We start from the raw sequence: 23590 nt of genomic DNA on the forward strand, positions 1-23590 counted from the left end.
CTGGAATCTCACCATTTCAAATTCACCTCCAACTATTCTTAGTTATTGGCACCTGAGAGTGAATGCGTTTAGCCGTGCTTATCAAGACTGGATGAGTGACACAATAAAGAGGGCTCCGAGCCTTTGGTTGGAGCAGAAGGGCAGGAAGGTGCGCCCCTGGGCAATCAAGGAAATCAGTTCTCATGAATCATTGGAAAGTTGTTCCTGGGGCACCTGGGTGGCTCAGTGGTTGAGCATCTGCCTTTGGCTCAGGTCATGAACCTGGGGTTCTGGGATCGAGGGTCACATCAGGTGCCCTGCAGGGAGCCTGCTTCTCCCTCTGCTTGTGTCTCTGCCTCTCTCTATGTGTCTCTCATGAATTAATAAATAAATAAAGTCTTTTTTTTAAAAAAAAAAAAAAAAAAAAGGAAAGTTGTTCCTTGTTGAATCCAAGGTCCATAGGGAGACCTGTCTCCCCAGCAGACACTGGCATTAACCAGGTAAAAAGTGGGAAGGTCCAGAGAACGTGTAGGGAGGTGGGGGCCTAAAGCAGCTTCTGACCTTCTGTGGGGGCCATGAGGAGCCCTGCTGAAGCCAGAGTCCACTGAGGGGACTGGCCCAGACATGAGAATCTGCATCAGTGCCCAGACTAAAACCCATCCAGGCCAAGGGCTGCCCCTGTGCTGTCCATTCCGTCCCACATGCACGGCCTTCATGGCTACTTCAATCCCGGGGCCCTAGCCAGCCAGCCAGCTACTAATAACTGATCAAATCTGGTCCACAAAGTGAACCCCGTTTGCCACCTTTGAATCTAATCCTTGTAATTGGGTATTTGGGAAAACAGACCAAGGAGGCAGTGACTTATCCAGGGACCCCTAAGTTGGTGGCAGAGCTTATTTCTATGCACTCTACAGTGGGAAGAAAAAAAGAAAAACTAAAAAGGCTGGGAATTCAAGGATGCCTTTCAACTCTGAACTTTTGGCATTTTATCCATCTCCTTGAAGTTGCTTCCCACAGTGAGTCCCTGGGGATGCTGAGCCGGCTTTGAGCCTCTCACCTCTGCATCTGGAAGTCAGAGTAAAAGGGCCAAGTTTACAGCCCCTGTGCTTCCAAGACACCCCCTTTGGGCCTGTGCAGGGCTGGGAAGCTGGTTTTCACCCATTCCAGACTAATTCCCCAGGCTGAGATTTGGATAAGAATCTGTTTCCAGAGCTAAAAGCCCTTTTCTCCCCCCTGTCCCTGGTATGACCCTTCCCAGCTCCCTGGGGCCCAGACTGGCCGTGCCTCTGTGAGAACCGGAGGGAGCGGGAGTGACGCCCTGGGAAAGGCAGGTGGGGCTGGCATAGGGAGAGGGCAGAGGGCCAGAGAGCCTGCCACAACTGTCCTCCTCAGACCTAGGGTCTGCAGCCCAGGGGCCAAACCACCAGCCTCGGGAGGAGTAAGATTGCTCCTAATGTCTAGGTGTTTACTATAGGTCAAGCGCTGTGCTGAGCCCTAAGTGTGTAGTGACATTTAATCATTATAAGATGCTACTGGGGCGCCTGGGTGGCTCAGTCAGTTAAACATCCGACTCTTAATTTTGTCTCTGGCCACCAGATCGTGATCTCAGGGTTGTGAGACTGAGCCCCACGTTGGACTCCTCGCTGAGCGCAGAGTCTGCTTAAGACTCTCCACCTCCCTCTGCCACTCCTCTACTCGCACTCGCTGGCACGTTCTCTCTCTCAAATAAATAAAAAAAAGACATTACTGGGGCACTTGGGTGGCTCAGTTGGTTAAGTGCCTGCCTTCAGCTCAGGTCATGATCCGGGGTTCTGGGATCGAGTCCCACGTCCGGCTCCCTGTTCAGCGGGGAGCATGCTTCTCCCTCTCCTGCTCCCTCTGCTTGTGCTCTCAATCTCTCTCTCAAATAAATAAATTTTTTTTTAAAAGAGAGAGAGAGAGAGAGAGAGAGAGAGAGAGATTACTAAGAGGTAGACAATGATGTTATCTTCACTGAGGACACTGAGGCAGCAAGACTTAGACCACGTGTCTGAGGTTATAAAGATATTAAATAGCAGAGCCAGGATGTGAGCTTGGTTCCAGAAGCCCATTTCACTAACCACCGTGCTATACCCCCTGAGGAGAGAGAAAGGACATACAGAATATGATTGCAGGAGCCTTAGGGAAAACTCCAGCCATAGAATCATTCCTCTGCGTCTGTCTCGTCCCTGCTTCACTGTGTCCCTCACAGTGCAGAGTGACCCAGCCAAACCTGGCTCCGCTTCAGACTCTTCACTGCTGCCCATGCTGTCCTTGGGACAGGCTCCAAACTCCTCTGCCCGGCAGTCAAAGTCCTACCGTACCTGACAATTTTTCCACTCTGGTCTTTTGCCAATCACTTCTTTCACTGCAGCCACACTGAACTATGGTTTCTGGAGCTTCCGTGCTCTAGCACTTCTCTGTGTCTTTGCATGTTTTTCACTCAAGCATGTCCTCCTCGGGCCTGCATGAACCTCCATGCACCCTTCAAGGCTCAGGTTGACTGTAAAAGGGGAACACTGGGTCTGGCATGGAATGAGAGCTCAGTCAGTGTGGGCTCCTGCCTCCTCTGGAGATGGGCTCTTTGGGTTGTAAGTGATGGGAATCCGATTCAAGATGACCACTTAAATGAAAAATCCAGGAGTATTTGATGTCCCACGTGGCTGAACCAAGGGTTAAAAGCAGGGACATCAGGAATCTGTTAGGCCATCTGTAATTGTCAGGAGTCTCCAGAGAAAGAGAGGGAAAGGGGAGGGTGATTTTTAGAGGATTTGGTGCACGCAATTGTGGGGCTTGGCAAGTCTAAAATCGGCAGGATAGGCCAACAGGCTGGAGACCCAGGGAAGAGTTGATGATGCAGCTCAAGTTCCAAAGCAGTCTGAAGGCAGGATTCACTCTTCCTCGTGGAATATCAGTCTTTCTATGAAGGCCTTCCACTGATTGGGTGAGGCTCACCCATGTTATGGAGGATAATCTTCTTTATACAAAATCTACGAGTTTAAATGTTAATTTCATCTAAAAAATTCCCATACAGCAACATCCAGACATATTGAACCAGACACCTGGGTGCTGTGTGGCCTTGCCAAGTTGACTCATAGAATTACCCATCATGGAGCGCCTGAGTGGCTCACTCCGTTAACCATCTGCCATTGGCTCAGGTCATGATCCCGAGTTCTGGGATTGACCCCATGAGGGGCTCCCTGCTCAGCAGGGAGTCTGCCTCTCCCTCTCCCTCTGCTTCTTCCCCTGCTCATGCTCCCTCTCAGTTTCTCTCACTCTCATATAAAGAAAATCTTTTTTTTTTTTAATTACGTATCACACCATCTCTTGTCTTTACCCTCCTCTAACTGGCTACATTCTCAGATGGGTTCCTCCCTTATGATGCCAAGATACCCTCCAGCATTCAGAATGTACTACACCCAACATCAGTGTTGGGTGTAACATCCTAGCACACACCTATCCTAATAGTCTCAGCTACATCCTGAGGTTTCCACTCTGGTTAGCTTGACTTGGTGGTAAGATGTCCCCTGATTGACTAGGCCTGGGTCACATGTCCACCCTGCACCCCAGGGACTGAGTGAAGAGAAAAAGTGCGATCCAAAAGGAATATTGGGGGACCTTTGGGTGGCTCAGTGGTTGAGCATCCTCCTTTGGCTCAGGTCATGATCCCGGGATCCTGGGATGAAGTCCCACATGGGGCTCCCTGCATGGAGCCTGCTTCTCCCTCTGCTTGTGTCTCTGCCTCTCTCTCTCTCTCTCTCTCATGAATAAATAAATAAAATCTTTTAAAAGGTGGGGGGATAATCAGCTGCTGTTACAGAAGAAGGGGAAATAGATCCAGGCAGGCACAAAGTAGTATCCACTAAGGTCCCCCAAACTCCTTCTCTCCCTGTGACGTACTTCAGGAGGAAGGAGTGGTTCAAGAGGCCAGCAGAACCCTCACCAGCTCCTGGCTTCCAGTGCTGATTTCCCAGCCCCCACTTGGGGACGAGAAATGGGGAAAAGAAGGGTCTGCTGTGACCACAGAACTCCTGAAAGCCAAGAAATAGCCTCTCACACTTGCTTCCCAAATGTCCTGAGAGGTGGGAACTGTGTTTTTTTTTTTAGCTTTACCTCCCTTTCTTCAACTATAAAATGGATATAAATAGTACCTACTCCACAGAATGTTAAGAATCAAAAGGGGAGCGCCTGTGGGGCTCAGTCGGTTAAGTGTCTGCCCTCAGCTCAGGTCATGATCCCAGGGTCCTAGGATCAAAGCCCTGCATTGGGCTCCCTGCTTGGCAGGGAGGCCGCTTCTCCCTCTCCCTCTGCTTGCCACTCTTCCTGCTTGTTCTCTCTCTCTCAAATAAATAAATAAATAAAATCCTAAAAAAAAAAAAAAAAGAATAGAAAGGAATATAGATAAGATGCTTAGAAACAGTTTTTGGATTCCAAGTTAACATCAACTTTTTAAAAATCTGGCACAGGTGTGATAGACGAGTGGCTTGGGGCCCATTTCACCTCTCAGAATGGGGCTTCCCAAAGGAAGGTTCCTAGTTCTTTACTCTGCTCCTGGGCCCCTCACACTTACAACTCTAGCAGCTGGGAGAGCTACCCCCCACCCCCCCGCCGCCCCAGGCATGTTAAATGTAGAAAATCCTCCATGCACCTTCCCTTTCTAAGGAAGCAGCACTTACTCTTCCAGTAGGCCACCAGCTGAGTGTGTGTGTGTGTGTGTGTGTGTGTGTGCACGCGCGCACGTGCACGCATGTACACAGGTTGGGTTTTCAATATGCATCTTTATTAATTTCATCCTGAGTGTGCACATGAGCTATTCTATAACAGAGATAGATTTCCTATCAATTACCTGACAGTAAATGAAAAGTGTGTTTGTGCCCCCTCCTTCTTGGCCCCAGACCTCACCCCAAGGTGACGTGATGAAAACCAGATGGAAAAAATCTCCTGCATGAGTGGTGGGACACTCCATGGGCAAGGGATGCAAAGCAAGGGATTTTTTTCCCACTTATATACTGGAGAGTTAGCCAAGCCCCTGCCTTCCAGAAAAGGAAGGGGAGAAATATTTATTTCTTTGAGAAGGGATTGAAAGGATCATAGATCCTTCTTCTTCTTCTTCTTTTTTTTTTTTGTATCTTCTCCTTTTTATTTTATTTTTTAATTTTATTGATTTACTTGAGAGAGGCGGTGAGCAAAAGAGAATGAGCATGAGCAGGGAGGAGCACAGGAAGAAGGAGAAGCTGACTCCCCTCCGAGGAGGGAGCCATAGGAGAGAGAGAGAGAGAGAGAGAGAGAGAGAGAGAGAGAACAAGAGCTAGGGAGACGGGCAGAGGCAGAAGGAAGCGAGGCAGGCTCCCTGCTCAGGGGAGGGACGCTTGATCCAGGACCCCGAGATCATGACCTGAGCCCAAGGCAGACAGCCAATCAACTGAGCCATCCAGAGGCCCTTGTATCTTCTCTTTAAGATTCAGTTTCCTTGACTGTAAAATAAGCAGGTTAACTCAGATGATCTACTAGTTCTGCAAGTAGGTAAGGATTTGTATCACCCTAGACCTTTGGAACATACACACCTAGGGAGATGGAGCTCTAGTCTTCTGGCACCTTAGGGGTTTAACCTAGGTACCTGGTCCTCCTGGGGAGATAAGAGAAGTTTTATTATCCTTTCTAAAAATTGTGGAAAAATACACATAACATACAACTTTACCATTTTAGTCATTTTAAGTGCACAGTTCAGTTATCCAATATGTGCACATTATTGTGCAACTATTGCCACTATCCACTTCCAGAACTCTTCTTTTCTGGTAGACACGAATCTCTGTGCCCATTAAAAAACTCTCCATTCACTCCTCCCTCAGCCCTTGGCAACCACAATTCTACTTTCTGTCTCTGTGAATTCAACTACTCTCGGTGCCTCACATAAGTGGAATCCTACAGTATATGCCTTTTATTTCACTTAGCATAATTTTCTCAAGTTTTACTCCTAGCGTGTGTCAGAATGTCCTTCCTTTTTAAGGCTGTATCCTACTCCATTGTGTGGATACACCACACTTTGCTTATCTGTTCACCTGTCCATGGGTGCTTGAGTCCCTTCCTCATTTGGCTCTTGCGAATAATGCTGTGATGAACAGGAGTGTACAAATACCTCTTTGAGACTAAGTTTTCAATTATTTTGGACATATGCCCACAAGTGGAATCGCTGGATACATCTTATTATCCTTTCGGATAAAAGCAATTATCTGGACAAATGGCTACAGATCTAATTCTCAGGGTTTTGAAGGGCAAAGCACTTCCAGGGAAAGTGAAACAAAAGTTCCCTACCTTTATCTCGTACACATTTGCAAGTGTTGGGAGGGTAGGGCATTTTACAAGAGCACTGAGAAATTGAAGGAATTGTGTTTCTCCCCAGTCCACACACTGGTCACAGGTGGGCAGACAGCAGAGCATCACTGGCAAGCAATGAAGGCAGTCACCTCAGAGGAAGCAGTTTCACCTCTCTCCCCATGTGCTGCAGAGCTGGCCACTCTGGCCACAGACTCTTCTTCTGTCAAGGACGATCCTGAGACCGGGGGAGTCAGCTTAGGCTCTACTGAGCTGGTTTCAAGCCCCATCATTCCCTTGACAGATACCATGGAGCAAAATTCTACTGATGTGGCCCCAAACCCTCAGCACAGTCCATCAGACACCAACCCAGCAGCCACCTCACGCTTGCCGTTGCTAACTCAGGGCTCACAGATGGATTTAGGGAGAGGTTATAAACCCCAGCATTTCATTCTCCTTTTGAAGAAGTGATCTGAAGCTTTTCTCAGATTTTCAAAAGTATCTCTGACCCAAAAGAGGTGAAATCCACTCTCATAAAAGGGTGACAATGAAAATAAAAAACAAAAAGCTTAAAAGCAAGCTGTTAGAAATTCCCAAAAGATTGAACAGTGAGCTCTTTTGGTGTCAGCCCTGTATTCACTACTGTGTCTCCAAGCAATTGGTAGGGTGCCTAGCACACAGTTATGTGCCCAATAAAGATATACCAACAAATGAATGAAGAATCTGTCAAAGACAAAGAAAATGCACCTCAATGATGTAATGTAAGTTGATGAGAAAGTTGAATTTAATTTATAGACATCAGGTTTTCACTTAGCTGAGCAAGCACACAGCTGTTATGTCCATGGGTAAACATTACCACTGATTGATTCGTTCGTTCATTCATCCACTCATTTATTCATTGATCAAATATTTATTGAGACTGAGCACCTGTTCTGTGCTAGAACCACATCTACATAAGACTCAGTCTCAGCTCTCAAGCAGCCCCCAGCCCAGTGTGGGAGACAACGGAGAATGAATCCTCACAGCACTGGGTGGTAAAACAATGACAGGGTCCATACAAAAGACTCAAGGGAGGGACCTTTAAGTGGCCCAGCTTGGAGGAGGCTCAGGGAAGGCTTTACCAAGGAAAGAACATTTGAGCCCAGTGCTGAAAGCTGAGAAGCAGGTAGTCAGCAGGTGAGGGAGCCTGTTTTTAGCTTCCATTGCCTGGTGCTGGACACACACAACAGGTGCTCCCTAACTGTGGCTTGTCAAATGAAGAGTGGCCATCTGTAGGAACAGAATCTATGTGGGGAGCTCCTTGGCTGGCAATTCCAGAGCACTAACAATCCAGCCCCCATTATTTTCCATGAGTCTTCTCAATGTGCCCAGGGAGACGCACTGGTTCACTCACTGCATCTGGAAAGTCTTATTCCAGCCTCCCAACAATTATGCACTGATATCCCTCCCCAGCCAGCCAGTCTCCCTGCTTCTTCACCTGTATAGGCTGGGCCATCCCTCAAGACCACCTTTCCCCCTAGAGCTTCCAGCAGTCTGCATCTCCAAGGTCGGTCACCTTTTTTAAAAAAATAAATGTGTTTATCTTGTTTTCCCCAACGAGATTGTAAGCCCCTGAAGATAGGGGCAATCTGTTATTATTCTTTATCAGGAGACAATGTGGTAGAAAGCAATGATTCTCAAATGTTGCATGCATCAGAATCACGTAGAAGACTTGCTAAAATAGATTTCTAAACTCTACTTCCAGAATTTCAGATTTAGTATATTTCTTTCTAACAAATTCCCAAGTGATGCTACTGGTCTGGGACCATACTTTGAAAACCTTTGGTATGGGAACACACAAATTCAAGACCCAACTGAACCTGAATTTCCATCTAGGCTACACATCTCCCTGGCTGTGTGAGCTAGGGCAAGTCCCTTAGCCTCTCTGAGCCTCAGCTTCCCAAGGACACAGTAACACTCACTTTGCAGAGTTACAAGGGAACCCAGGGGGCACCCAATAGATATCTAATAAATGTCTATTAATTTATTGGTTAATTGCCTCAGTTACAGACCCAAGCATCCATTTTTCAGCCAGGTTATTTCTCCAAATTAGGGGAGCAAGCAGCATTCTCCTCCTCAACCCTCTCCCATCAGGGGACTGAACAGCAGAAAAATTTGATTTGATTTCTCCAGCTCCAATGGAAAAAGTGATGCTTCTCTCCAAACCACCGGGCTCAATTTTTTTTAAATTTTTTTATTATTATTTATTTATGATAGTCATAGAGAGAGAGAGAGAGAGGCAGAGACACAGGCAGAGGGAGAAGCAGGCTCCATGCACCGGGAGCCCGATGTGGGATTCGATCCCGGGTCTCCAGGATCGCGCCCTGGGCCAAAGGCAGGCGCCGAACCACTGCACCACCCAGGGATCCCAATTTTTTTTTTTTTTTTAACAAAACCTCTCCAGGCTCTATCTATCCTTTGCCCAAGCCCCAGATCACTCACATCATTAGATGACTATCTTCTCAAGGGCACACTTGGCTATCCAAAAAGCTTAAAATTAAATATATTCACCAGTTTGAATTTTTAATGTACTCATTTTAGCTAAAAATAGATTTTGACTATGTGGAGGCATGAGAGGAGTGCTTCAGCAATGTTTCCTTCAAGCAGGTAAATGTTAGGTGGTGGCTGAGAGTCTGTCTCTCTCATCCCCAAATCTTGGCCAGGTCATTCACTGCCCAAGCACCAGAGAGAAGGGTCTTCCCTCCTCCCTGACGGAATCACAGTGGCAAGCATGCCCCACACTACTTCCGTTTGTGTGCTGCATCTCACCTGTGCACAAGGAAGTCAGCCATATGCATTAAATACAGGCACATGCTCAAGCGGCCAAGTCGAAATAGGGACCATGGACTTGCTCTGCAGACACCACTGCCGTAGTCCCCATGCAGCTGCCCTGCACCCCCTTCCAACTAGATCACTTCCGACACCCTTCTATTGCCCTCCTTCTTTACCCAACCCCTACCCCCACCTCACCCACTTCCCAGCAGAATGCTCCAAGTAGGAGCTGGGTTCTGCTATCTAATTTGCTGGGGGTCCTTGGGCAAGTGAGTTTCCTCTATTCTCACCCGCGTATTGAGAAAGTGACCACCTGCCTTAAAGAAGATGACAAGCCAGATAATGCAATAAAGAGTTTGGCACTCCGTTCTGGCCCACTTACATTTTAGGTAAGAACTCAATCCATTATTAAAAAGCAGTAAGTGTTGCAGAATTACTTACAGTAGTCAAGGCATGGAAACAACCTAAGTGTCCACCAAAGTATGAATGGGTAGAGAAAATGTGTATATACATAATGGTATAACATTTGGGCATAAAAAAGAGGAAATCCTGCCCTTTGTGACAACCTGGATGAAACTTGAGGCCATCATGCTAAATTGTATAAGTCAGAGAAAGACAAGTACTGTATGATCTCACTTACCTTTGGAATAAAAACAAAAAATGAACTCATAGAAACAGAGAACACATTGGTGGTCACCAGAGGTAGGAGGTGGGAGGTGAGGGGTGAGGGGAGTGGTTGAAGGTGGTCAAAAGTTACAAACTGCCAGTTATGAGAAAAATTAGTTTGGGGGATGTAATGTATAGCACAATGACTCTAGTTAACAGTACTGTGTTGTATATTTGAAAGTTGCTGAGAGAGTAGGTCTTAAAAATTCTCATCACAAGGGAAAAAATTATAAGTATATGAAGTAATGGATATTAATTGAACTTATTAAGGTAATCATTTATATATATATGCCTATATATATACACACACACCTATATACCTATATATACACAATACTTATATACATATAACTTATACATACACACAATCAACATATATATATAATCCTGCACTTTGTGACTATATATATATATACACACATAACCATTATATACTATATATAATCATTATGTTGCAACTTAAATGTATATAATATTGTGTCAATTATACCTCAATAAAACCGGGTTGGGGAGGGCAGGGGTCAGAAATCAGTGTCTTGGGATTTGGAGCAAGAAGACCTCAGCTGATCTGAAAATGGAAGAACTTGACATGAGGTCTAGTGTGTGCCAGACTTTCTTAGACACATGACCCATGAGGGAGGGATTATCCTTCCTCATTTGTAGTTGAGGATCGGAGAGGCTGACTTGCCTCAGCTCAAGCCTGGTCAGGGGTAGATCTGGGCCCTGAACTTCCCCAGCAGAGTCTAGGTCCAGGAGTCTCTGCTCAGGGGGCAGGAGCTGAGATCCCTCTGGCGGGAGGGGAGGAAGCTGCGCCAGTTTTTCCAGCAGCACTCACCTCACCTGGCCTCAGCCCCAGCTCTGGCAGGGCCTCCAGGCCCAGGCAGCTGAGGCCTGCTGTGCCTGTTAGAGGCACCTGTCAGGGGCCAGGCTGTGCCAGAAAGAAGCGTTGTTTTTGGCTGAGCCCAGATGGCGGTTCTGGGGCAGTGTGGCCTCTGGTGGGGCCAGGGGCAAGCCAGCACACCTCATGGGATCCCTATGCAGCTCAAATGAAGTCAGTCCCATTTGTCACCAATGGAAGTTGTCTCCAAAGCAAATCACTGCAGGGTCATTTGCATGCCCACTTTACCTACCGAAAGAGGCCCCAGTCCATGGAGCCCCTGGCAGTCGAGTCCTCCCGTTCGATGCCAGTGATGGATGCGATGACTGAGCAGTTCCTTGGGTCTCTAAAATAGAGAAAAGGCAAAATGTGCAGATGGGCAGGGTTCCCCAAAGGTCTGTTCTTTGGGGCCTGCACTCCCTCCTCAGGAGATAAAATCTCAGGGACAGAAGAATCCTCAGCAACCCCAACATCCCTTTGGTAAGTGGTTAGCAGCACAGTCTCTGAAGCCAAGCATAACTAGACTTAAATCCTATCTTTACCAATTCCCAGCTGTGTGATCTTGGGAAAAGATCCTGTGAGCCTCAGTTTTCTCTGCTAATAGTAACCACTAGGCAATTACTCTGATTTAAAACAGGTAAATTGTGTGGCGCATACTAAGCACACTCAACAAATGTTGGTGAAACAAAAGGGGGACTATCTTATTCTCTTTCCTTATCCTCCCCCACCCCACTCCATCTGTCCACAAAGACAGCAGGTTTGAGAATGGTCAGCAGCTTGGGAAGAGAAATGCTTCAGAAGCCCTGAGTGGGTATGCAAGCTGGAAGCAAATGTTGAATTGCTCTGGAAAAAATGAGGAGCATGTTTTTTGGAAAAGCTGTGCAGAAGAACAGAAAAGGAGACATAAGATAGACACAAGGGAGAAGACTTTGGGGGGTGGGTAGAGAAATGATGGAATTTTACAAAGTTTCTTCTGTGAGGTATGGGAAGGTCCGGTAAAGCCTCCTCTTCTACTCCATGCAATGAGGAGCTGGGTCTTTTGGGGGATGCAGTGAGAGAATGAGTTTGACCTCAAGGATATAGAGCAACCAGGCCATACACGGATTTGGTCTTCTGAGTTATGTTACTATAGTGAGTGTGATCCAAACTTCAGTGGGCAAGAACAAGAACCTTACCAAATTTCTTTTTCAAGCATCCCCCCACTCCCCGCCACTACACCAGGCAGGCAGAAAACGTTAACATGGGACTTTCTCGAAGTCTCTTTCCCACCCTTCCAGTTATGTGGTGCCAAGAGACTCCGGGAGGCTCCATCCTGTTTCTGCAACAAACACCCAAGCAAGTATGGCTGAGCTCCCCTGCCTCCCTTAGGCTGCTGGCCCTGCCCTGGGGCAAGGGAACCCTTCTTCAAAATCATCATGGTATGGATTTTCTGGCAGGATCTATAGGCTTTGCCTTGCTGGGTAGCTTCTGCTCCTCCTCCTCCTCCCACCCTGATGGAGATAAAAGGGGACATGACTTTTCCCTCCCAGATTCTGGCCATGACAGTTTGTCTATAATTCGATTCTCTCTTTTAGTGATTTTTACCGGCTTCTAAGTTCCCCCTGTAGACACAGGCTTTGACACACCTATTGTCTGCTTTCCACTTGGCCCCAGTTTCACAGTCACTTGCCTGGAGTTGGGGAGGGTGGGGGCTGGTGGAGAAGACATCTTCTCTGGTCTGCACAGAGACACCTACTTTATTCTCCATACTCGCTGCATAGTATATGGATGATTCCATAATTTTTGTTTGTGTTTGTTTTTAATCAGCTCACGGTTGATTGGGGCTATTGAAAAGGTTAATTTCTTGAAATATCACCTCACTCTATTGTGTCACCATTATCATCCTGATGACCCCGCCTGCCATGGCCACTGACACACTTGATTAGATAAAGACAGGGCACTGGAGCGTCTGGGTGGCTTGGTCAGTTAACTGTGTGACATTTGATTTGGGCTCAGGTCACCATCTCAGGGTCCTGGGATCAAGCTCCCCCTCAGGCTCCATTGTCAGTGGGGAATCTCGTGTGTGTGTGTGTGTGTGTGTGTGTGTCAAATAAATAAGTAAATAAATCTTTAAAAAAAAAAAAAAAAGGACAGGGCACTATAGCCTGAATAACATTGGGGTTGGAAGGTACTTTTTTGGAAGGTTCTCGCCAAGGCTTTTCCTGAACAAAGGAGGGGAGGGGCCCTGCCTGCGGCCACACCCACCCAGTAGATGCGCGGGCGCAAGAATTCAGGTCTCTGAAATCCATCCCAGGTTTCCCGTTTTGCCAGGAGAAAGGCTGGGCGTCCTCGAAGGGGAAGACCCGCGCTCAGAGCAGCTCTGTGGGGTCTCTAATATAGAGACTCCTCCTGGAGGCCCCCCCCCCATCGGAAGCTTGCAGGCTGTTGGAAGTGGGAAGGCATGGACCCAGCGCCTCCCCACAGAGACATGTGTAGCTCTGTGTCTCCTGTTGTAGAAATAAATGGTTTCATGCTCCACAGGCTGCTCCACATCTATGCCTTGGACATCTTTTCATGTGTACCGTCTCAGTATTCCACCGTATGAATAATACCATGGGCTTTGCTTGATTTGTTTTAACCAGCCCTCCACTGAGGAACACTCAAACTGCTTCCAAGATTATAATACACGAAGTCCTTCTGGGGCCTCCTTGTAAACTGGACTCCACACTTTCCAAAATAACCCTAGCACCCGCGTGGTGGGCAGTGTGATGAGTGTCCTCTCTATAAAGCTAGGTGCAGGAAGGTTGGAATTTGGTCACAGTCACACAGCAGGTTTGTGCTGGAGATGGCAATCGTGATGCCGCATCCAGTCTCCAGAGCTGACACTCTTCGTCTCAGCCCATGATCCCTTAAGTCCTTTACACGTGGCTCCAGCTTGGGTTGAACGTGGCCTTTGGTTTATGTCAAATGGTCCAGAAGAGGAAAGTGTGTGGGTTGTGCCAAGCACTGCATGCCAAATGTCAAGGAAGGGACAGACCACTACATACTATTCATTGACTGAGGGTGTCCCATGTGGGGACCCCCAGAGGATGAAGTAGCCTGGACTATCTTCCTGGTTTACAAAGCTTATTTATACCTGTGATCTCATTTGACTCCTCTGGGGTGTATATTATTATCTTCTTCGTTTAGAAAGGAGGAAATGGATGCACAGAATAATCACTTGTCCAACGTCACACAAGAGCCAGGACTGGGGACTTGTTCTTTAAAAATACATATATTATCACCACTAAAAGGAAAAATAGCATTCCTGAAGGTGTGAAAAACTGAAATTGCAGCTACAAAAATAAAATGGCAGCCTCAGAGAAAGTTTGAAGAAAAAAACTTGGAACAACAATAAAAAAAATTTTTTTTTGATCTTGTTAGGTGACCATGGGCACATCATCCCATCTCTGTGAACCATGGTCATCTAGGTCTTACAGAAAGAGGTGGTCATAATAGTAATAATAACACGGCAACAGTAGCTAACATATACTGCACTCTGCTCTAATGCAAAAGCCATTTCCATTTCTGAGCTTCCCCTGCAGACTTGCATTCAAACATACATATTTAATATGACTATACTCACAGGAAACACACAATTTTGTTTCCTGGTTTTTCACCTGGTATGATCTCATAAGTTTTTCCCACGTGGCTACATGGACCTTTTCAGGGGCTGTATCACCCAAATTAGTGAACTGCTGCGCGTGTTGGACAACTTGCTGCCACCAAGTTTTCACTATTTTGGTGCATACGGGAGGAAACGTCTTGCAGCTTCAGAGACGTTTCAGAAAGTCAGATTATCTGAGGCCTTTGGACCTCTGCTCTCCCCAGGCTGTTCCCCCAACCCCACCTGCCCTTTGCCAGGGTGCTTGGTTCTGCTCTCACCTCTCCCAGAGCCTGAGGCAGAACTGGGGCCTTGCCTGACAGCATCCTATAGAGTCTAGAGGACTCAAAGCGGCCTCAGAAAGGACTCTGAGAAGCCGGAAAAGGGCTGAAAAGAGTTTTCCCTTGGTGACCCCCAGCCCCTCCTGAGAACATGTGTATTTATCCTCCACATCCCTAACTCAGGGAATTCTTCTAAAACCCAACCTAAAATCCCATTTTTCCTCTTTCTTCTTAGGTCCTATACTTTTTTTGGCCAAGGAGCTGTGAGAATCTTTCCAAAGGTATGGGAATGCACTACATTGTCTTCATAATTTCACCAGGTCTTTCATCTCCCCAAGCCTGTTGGTATCAGGTTAGGGATACAGCTGAGGGTGACATCCGCTTTTTCCACCCCTCCTGGCTGCCTCCCTTGCTTTCCCTGGATTTAGTTCCTTAAGTGCCTCTTTTTCAGCCTTGGGCATGGACGCATTCTACACATTCACCTGACAGTCGCTGGAATGTTTTGTTGTTGTTTTAAGATTCCATTTATTTTTTTCATGAGAGAGAGAGAGAGGCAGAGACACAGGCAGAGGGAGAAGCAGGGTCCCCGCAGGGTCCCCGTGATGCGGAACTGGATCCCAGGTCCCCGGAATCACCACCTGAGCCAAAGGCAGACGCTCAACCCCTGGGTCACCCAAGCGGTCCCATCGCTCAAATGTTCTAATGTCTAGATGCGCCCTGAGGGAGACGGGTGGGGCGTGAAGCAGCGGATGCGAGGAGCGGGGTTCAGTTATGCTCCCCCCCCCCCCGCCCCCCGTGCTGGCGGTGAGACCTCGGGTCAGCCGAGGGACCTCTCTGAGCCTCAACTGCCTCATCAGTACTATGGGAGAAACATCACCTGCGCTTAGCAGCGGTGTCGGTGTTGAGAGGTCCCCTTAGCGACAGCGCTGGATGCGCCGGGAAGCACCTGCGAGCGCCCCGCGCGGGACCACTTTTGAAAAATACGCAAAGTGCTCCCCACCCTAATGATGCCCCTGCTTCCCCCACGCACGTGGGGGGACGGACAGGCTTGCCCCCCCCGCCCCGCCAGGACCCTCCGAGCCCAGGGGCGCCCACATCCCAGCCCAGGGGCGCCCACATCCCAGCCCGGGGCAGCGCCTCGGCCTCCAGATGCGAGCACATAGCACATAGCGCCCCTGGGGCCCCCTGGGACCCTCCTCCCTTCGCCCCCGCCCCCCCCCCGGGCTGGAGCGTGCGCCCCCGGCCAGCCTCCCCGCGGGGCGTTCCAGGCGGCCCCGCACCTCTGGGCGCGCGGCGGTCACAGCTGGACCGGGGTCCCCTGCCGGGGTACCCGCTCGGCAGGTAGCGGGGCGGGGCGGGGCGGGGCGGGGCGGGGCGGGGCCGCGGGGGGCGGGGGCGGGGGCGGGGGCCCGGCGGGCGGGCGGGCGGGCGCCCGGAGGCGGCGGCGGAGGCCGGGAGGCGCGCGGAGCCAGCCGCAGCCGCAGCCGCAGCCGCAGCCGCCCCGGGCCCGCCGCCATGCCCTTGGCCTTCTGCGGCAGCGAGAACCGCTCGGCCGCCTACCGGGTGGACCAGGGCGTCCTCAACAACGGCTGCTTCGTGGACGCGCTCAACGTGGTGCCGCACGTCTTCCTGCTCTTCATCACCTTCCCCATCCTCTTCATCGGTGAGCGCGCCCGGGGCGGCGGGGGGGGGTGCACCGGCGGGGAGGGGGGAGGGGAGGGGAGGGGGAGGGGGAGGGAGGGGAGGAGCGCGCCGCTCGGCTCTCGCCCCCCCCGCCCCCGGCCCCGCGCCCGCCGCCCCTGGGCCCGGGGTCCCCCGCTGGGCGTGCTGTAGCCCGCGGTCCGCGCACCTGCCCATCCCCTCTCCTCCCGAGGTGGCCCCCGAATCCGCACCAAATACAGCGGACGCTCCCGACCCGGGGGACCCCCAAGTTTCCCACCGCGGAGCCAGAGGCAGAGGCTCTGGGGGCGCTGGAGCAGGTCGGAGGGGCTCGGGCCGGCCCCCCGCAGCGCTGTGTAGGGAGCCAGGACCCCCCCCAGGCACCTTCCCGTCCGCTGCAGCTGGGCCCGGCGGAGCGCAGCCGCCCGCGGGAGCCGGCCTGGAGGCCCCGTGCACCTGCTTCCCGGGGCTGAGCCACGCCTGTGGTCGGTCAGTAGCTTCCGACGCCCCAGCGGGTCCGGGCGCCCTGGGCGGGGAGAGGCAGGAGCCAGGGACTTGGGTCCCCTTCCGCTGCTACCCCACCCGGTCAGCGTCCCTGCCTGAAAGCCCGCTGCAAAGTTGGGCGCCACTGTCAGGACCATCCTAGGCGCCCCTTCACTTGGGAGCCCTTCTCTCTTTCAGACCTTGAATTTCCCAGGCTAGCTAGAGCTCTGCCAATTCATATGGTGTGCCCCGCCTCTGTAAAACTTGTTAATGCACGCTAATTAAGATTTTTTTTAAAAAAGCAAATTTTAAAATTCCTATACAGCTTTTGGGAAGAAAGGAAAAATTGTCCCAGAATTTAAAAGGGAAGGATGAGAGAGGCGGAGATGCTACTAATTATTGACAAAGACAATCAGATATAGGGAGCGAGCATGTGTAACTTATGCTTATATGTGTATCCAAAATTGTACCAGCATTTACACTTACGTTCTCAAACAAATGGTTTATTTACATGATCATTTGTCATATAAGAGGTCAGCATATAAAATGAGTACTTGCACAGGTGGCCCTGCATGGATCTAGGCTTCATGCTTGGACATTTAGGTCACATGTACCAGATTCAGGCACTCTCATGCACAGGTGTACAAATGGGTACACTCCCCACTGTGGACCCATACCTAAGCACCCTGCTGGGGTTCATGCACCCCTCCCTGGTGACCCAGGCTTCCCACCTCTTCCTGCCTCTACTTGCAGGATGGGGCAGTCAAAGCTCCAAGGTACACATCCACCATAGCACATGGCTCCACTTCCCTGGGCACAACCTGCGCTGGATCCTGACCTTCATGCTGCTCTTTGTCCTGGTGTGTGAAATCGCGGAGGGCATCCTGTCTGATGGGTGAGTGTCTCAGGAGAGTGGATGGGTCCCAGGGTGCTTCCTGCAAGCTAAGGGAGACCCCAGCTCACCTGCGTTCCATGAGGCAGTAACACCTGCTAATAAATCCAGTAACTGTTTACCTAACATCTCCCATATGTCAAGCTCTCTGTGCCAGATACTGGATACAAGTGAGACCCAGGCCGTGGCCTCAGTGTTTCAGGGTAGAGGGAATATGGATCTGCATGCCAAGACCCCGTGAAACAATCCTAGAGCATCATAGAATGCCCCAACTCCATGGGACGTCTGGGTGGCTCAGTGGTTGAGTGTCTACCTTTGGCTCAGAGCCTGATCCCAGGGTGCTGGGATCAAGTTCTGTATCAGACTCCCACAAGGAGCCTACTTCTCCTTCTGCCTATGTCCCTGCCTCTCTGTGTCTCTCATGAATAAATAAATAAAATATTAAAAAGAAAAAAAAAGATTGTCCCAACCCCTGGAGTTACCATCTTGGGAAGAATAAAAATCACTCTTGCTTAAGACCTTTCCTTGCTTCCCAATGTTTCAGGGTCCCAAGTGCTCAGCCTGACATCTGGGGTCCTCACAGCCAGCACCCCTCACTGTCTAGCCTCAGTCCCCAGGCCTCCCCTCCCCTACCTGTCCTCTGGGCCTCCCAGCACACTCCTCACACTGCTGCTACAACACAGATCATGCTGTATTTAGTTTATGTCTAGTTGCAAAACTGTCTCCCCCTGGGTAAGAAAGGCCTCAGAGTTGGATTTTATTCATCTTTGTAATAAGAGCACAAGGCAGGTGACGAAGCTCCATGGACACTTTTTGGCTCTGAAAGAGATTAAACAAAATAGTGGTAAGAGTGAGACCTCTGGGAGGAGAGAGGAAGGCAGGGTGGGCCAAGCTTCATGGTTGAGGGGACTTATGAGCTGAGTCTGGAGGAGTGACAAGGGTTCTGACAGCAGAGGAGTTTGGAGAGGGAGGGCCAGGGAGGCAGGGGGAGGAGAAGTAAAGGCATGGGAAGGAAAGCAGGTTGGGGCGGGAGCAAGTGCTTGGAGGCTGAAGCATGAAGCACTTGCAGGGAAGGGCTGGGGGTGGGGGCTTGGAGATGGTATTGGGAGCATCTCTAGGAGGGCTTCGGATGCCAGGCTGTGTCTGGGTTGGATTTTGTCAGCAGTTTGGAACAGAAGAGACGCGTGGTCGGCTCAGTACTAGGCAGTGTCCAGGGCAGGCTGGAGGCAGCAAGAGGCTGGAGGTAGAGCACCTAGGAGGTGATTGCTGTAGGCTAGATGAGAGGTAAGTGCAGCCAGGAGTGGTGTGTCAGCAGTGGGGGTGCAGAGGAGGAGGAGATGAAGCCACCATCTCGCGGAAGAAGGCTCCGTGACTGCCTGGGTAAGGGGGTGGTGGAGGGTGGAGGGCATTTGGCTAAAATATCAGAGGTCCAACCACTCTGAGCTGGACAGCAGGGGGATGGGGTCCCCACACGCTACCTCACCCTCCTGCCCCCAATGTCCCTGCATGCTGACTCCAGCAGTAATCTCTGCGACAACTGCTTGCCTTGGGGCTCCTCCTGGTTATCCAAGTCCCCCAGACTAGCAAGAACACCAGAAGGCATGCTGCCACATAAGTAGCAGGTGACAAATCTACCTCCCACCCCCCACCCCCATCTAGACGCCCCTTCCTAAGCAGCACAAATGCTCCAAAGGGGAAAGATGCCCGTGAGTCCTCGGGCCAGAAATTCTCATTGGGTTATAACTAGTGAGGTGGCAGAGAGGAAAACACCCTGCCTGTGGAGAAGGTAGACTGGGCTCATCTGCTGGCACTTCTACGTACCAGCCAGAGGACTTTGGGGCAGCCACTCAGCCTTTCTGGGTCTTTTTTTCTCTACCTGTGAAATGATCATCATAATCCCTGCCTTGCGTGCTTCACAGGGCCATGGAGGATGAAATTAGAGCATAGATGGGGTGCAGAAAAGGAATGGCCAGAGCTCTGGGCAGATAGGACATTCCCAGAATGTGGGAGACTGGAATGAATCAGGTCAGGAACTCCCTCCTGCCTGCAGTCAGCAGCCCTTCCTGTGTGGGGCTGCATCTGTATCCCGTATCTCCCCCAGCTCAGTGCAAACTGCCATTTCCTCCCCAGCGAGCAGGTTGGCTGTTGAACTGGACACTTGACACCTGGTCTTTATTGGCCTCCATCTGTGTGCCCATGCCCCTGGGCAGGCAAGCATGAAGAAGGGAGCAGACAGGAAGAGAAGCCACAGATCCTGCCCTGGGGCACCCCCTGTGCCCTGTGGCCTGGGTTTACAGACCCACCTGGAAGTCTAGGTGCAGGAGGCTGTGGGGGCTAGTTCCAGCAGTGGTCTTCAAACTCTAGCTAAGTTTAGGGTAACCCCCATTTAGTGATTAAGTAAGGCATCTTAGCATTTGTAGGGCTTCCTGTCTTCCTTTGGGTATTATTTTTGTGTGATGCTCCGAATTTAGAACAAGCAAAGCAGTGCAAGTTAGAGAGGAAACACTTTTTTTAGCAATATAACTAGAATGTTTTCCTAGATCATCATACACTGGAAAAAACCCATACATAAGACTTTTACCTAATTTCTAACCTAATTTAGTGTGTATTATTCAGCAAAGCAGCCCAAATCTATTTTGTTAAGTCATGTCATGAAATATTTATTTCAACTATGGGTATTCTTCATCCTATTTAATTATATTAAATATTTATCTTTTCTGCCTCCTATTGCAAAAACTGAATTTATTCAAACTTACATCTAATATTTAAGATGTCACTTAAAAATCTGTGAGGCAATATAGTTTCTCAGAGACTTATTCCAAGAGATACAAAGGCAGGAGTTTTGAAGACCCCTGCACAGGGTGTTGGCTCTCCCAGTGACCCCACTAGTCACTGATGGCCTTGTGCATCCTGTATAAGTCTTTTGCTGAGAATGCCCACCAAGGCTTAAGGAATATCAACATTTATGGCCTCATTTAACAAGATATTTAGAGATCGGCTCTCTAGTCAGTTTGGTGTCATAGTGATGTCGTCAGGGACCCAGCCTCTTGCCATCTTTCTACATCATCCTCTGTGTGTCCGGCCTATCTTTCCCCATGGTCACAAGACGGCTGCCCAGCTCCAGGTATCACTTAGGGAGGAAGGCAAGGGCAAAGGAGACCAGCTCCCACATGCCTCTTCTTTATGCAGGATATCATCCTCTGCAGACTCTCCTTTGCATCTCATTGGTCAGAATTGAGTTTTATGGCCACCCTTAGACCAATCACTGGCAAAGAGGTGTGGGATTGCATGGCTGCTTGAACCAATCACCATCTATTCCCTAGGGCTGGACACACTGCTGCTAGAACAAATGTGTGGTTCTTTTAGCAAACCAGGAGGGGAGCCCATAGTGCCTCTACACCTGTACGCTAGTCCTACTGGACTACTTAGGGCCGCCACATGGCTCTCCTCATGTCATCCTTCCTTCTCTGTTGAACTCTCCATCCTTCAAAATCTAGCCTGGAGCCACCTCCTCTGTGAAGTTTTCCTTGGTTGTCTGCTCACTCCTTGTGCTCTCAGCCTTCAGACAATCTCCAATATCACTTCCGTAGACTGCCTGGGTAGACAGCTCTGAGCATGGTTGCCCCCTCCCTATGCTCAGTTTCTTGAGGGCAGGGATGCTTGGCATGCTAGATAGAAGGAGCAGTGCAAGTAAGGGCATCCTTGAGGCAGGAGATTGCAGGGGGCCTTCTGGGAATGGAGGGGGTCCCAAAAGGCTTCAGCAGGAAGAGCAGGTTGGGCAGTGCTGAAAAAGTGGCTTGAGGCCATCTCACCGGACCTTTGGTCCCCGGCTGATCAGTGTGGATTTTGGCTTCTGTAGGAGGGAGCCGTGGAGGGGCACAGTCAGGCCAGTTAAGGTGAGCTTCCTCACCAGTCCTGGGAAAGCCTGACGTCGGAGAGAGCTGGGGCTCCCTACAGATCCTGTCACCAGAGCAGAGTGCACCCACCACCGGGCCCTCTGTGAGTTACACTGGGGAGGGGATGAGCTGGTATTGGCCTCCATCACCATCTCAAGGGAGGAAACAAAACCGGCGACCTTGGGCTTGTTACTTAGCCTCTCCACGCCTGCGTTTCCTCAACTGAAAAATGAGGAGGCTAAGAGGACCAACTTCATGGGATCTCACGATGATTAAGTGAGTTCATATACATCACGCGCTTCGAACAGTGCCTGGCGCAGGGTAAATGCTTGATAAATATTGACTACAGGGCTGTCATTACACCACCTGGGGCCGGGTGTCAGTGCTGACTTATACTGTTCATGTTAAGTGCAGCTGTCCCTGAGAGAGTTGGGGTGCATAGGCCCCCGTACTGCCCAAGGGACCCCAGGGAATGAACCCAGCTGTGTTCACTCCCAGGGAAGTGGTTCCAGGCTGGAGGTTCTGCAGCTGTGACTGCTAAGCATGGCTTCCCCATGTCAGGGTCTGTGATCCTGAACCCAGGGAGAGAAGTCTATGAGTTCCAAAGTGTGGACACTGAGTCCTCATAGCATCACCACGTGGCCTCATGGACCCCTAACTAATGGGCATGTTTGGGGTATGTTTGGGCTGGGCAGAGCAGCCAAGATAAGGAGTGGAGCTGTGCATATGATCCAGAGACCCTACTGTGTGCTGAGCCCTAAGCACAGAGCCTGAGCTGCTCTTTTGGGGGACTTGGTACATCTACCTCCAATGTCTCTCTCTCCCTCTTCCCCATCTCAGGGTGACTGAATCCCGCCATCTCCACCTGTACATGCCAGCCGGGATGGCGTTCATGGCTGCTGTCACCTCCGTGGTCTACTATCACAACATCGAGACCTCCAACTTCCCCAAGCTGCTGATAGGTAGGGGGCAGGAGGGGGCAGGAGAGGGATAGTTACCTTCATCCATGCGTCCAGATATGTTTACTGAGCACTTACTAGGTGCCCAGCGCTGTTCTGGGGAGCTAGAGGTTCAGAAGTGGAGAAGAAAAACCCCCGCCTTCTGGTGGGAGGAGACGGGCAAGCAAAGACAGTGAATGAAGACATAGGTAGGAACGATGCTATGAAGAAAATAAAGCCGGGCAAGTGATGGCCATGTTGCTGTCTATATAGGGTGGTCGGGAAAGATCTCTGATAAGAGTGAGCATGCACATGCTTCAGGGAAGAATTTTCCATGCTTTGGAACAGCAAGTCCAAAGGCCTGTTGGTAGGAACAAATTTGACAAACCGGCCAGTATGGACAAAGCCAGGAAAGAGGAGGAATGGTAGGAGATGAAGTCAGGGGCCAGGAGAGGAACAGGGCAGATTCCTAGGCTTTGGGTGTGAGCCTCTGGGCAAATGATGGTATTAATAACTGAGCATGGATCAGGGTTTCGGGAGTTGGCGGAGGTGGGGGGGAGCGGGCTCGGACATGTTGTGTTTGAGACAACCAACTCAAGTGTCAAATGGGCAGTTAGAGAAACGAGTCGGGCATTGGGGGGAGGTCGGACTGGAGATATACATTCAGAGGTCATGGGCTTGTAGATGGCATCAAAAGCTTGAGCCTGGCTGAGGTCACCTGGAGAGAGAAGAGACTAGACCCCAGGACTAGAGCCTGTGGTTTGTGAACATTTAGGAAGATTCAAGAAGGGGTGCCTCCTTAGACCTTCTGACACTGTATGGCTGGGGTCCCAGGCGGAAACAACAGCAATGAATGTTGATGTTTATTGGGCATGTATGGCGCGCCGGGCTTGGTGCTACGCTCCTCACGTGCGTTGTCTCACTTGACCTCCACAATCTCCATATCGGTATCACTGCTATCCCCTTTCTACAGATGTGGACACTAAACTCAGAGAGGTTACAAATAATAACAGCAAACATTCATCTACCGCTTGCCGTGTGTCAGCCGTGCTCCCCAACATTTCACATATATCAGCTCATTTCATCCTTACAACTGCACTCTGAGGTAGATACCATTATCACTTCCCCTTTACACAACAGGAAATTGAGGCTCAGA

The 23590-nt window shown here is 50.0% G+C and overlaps 1 protein-coding gene across 1 annotated transcript in view; it reads left to right on the forward strand.

Moving 5' to 3' along the window:
* Positions 1 to 16015: 16015 nt before the first annotated feature.
* ABCC8 (ATP binding cassette subfamily C member 8) overlaps positions 16016 to 23590 on the forward strand; it is a 75516-nt gene continuing 67941 nt past the window's right edge. Inside the window, 3 exon segments of the mRNA XM_041730755.1 lie at positions 16016 to 16229; positions 17462 to 17603; positions 22337 to 22458. Of these exon segments, the coding sequence (XP_041586689.1) occupies positions 16082 to 16229; positions 17462 to 17603; positions 22337 to 22458 (412 nt within the window). The 5' untranslated portion in view covers positions 16016 to 16081.

Source organism: Vulpes lagopus, chromosome 15 (genome assembly GCF_018345385.1).
Source record: "Vulpes lagopus strain Blue_001 chromosome 15, ASM1834538v1, whole genome shotgun sequence".
NCBI classification, from domain to species: Eukaryota; Metazoa; Chordata; class Mammalia; order Carnivora; family Canidae; genus Vulpes; species Vulpes lagopus.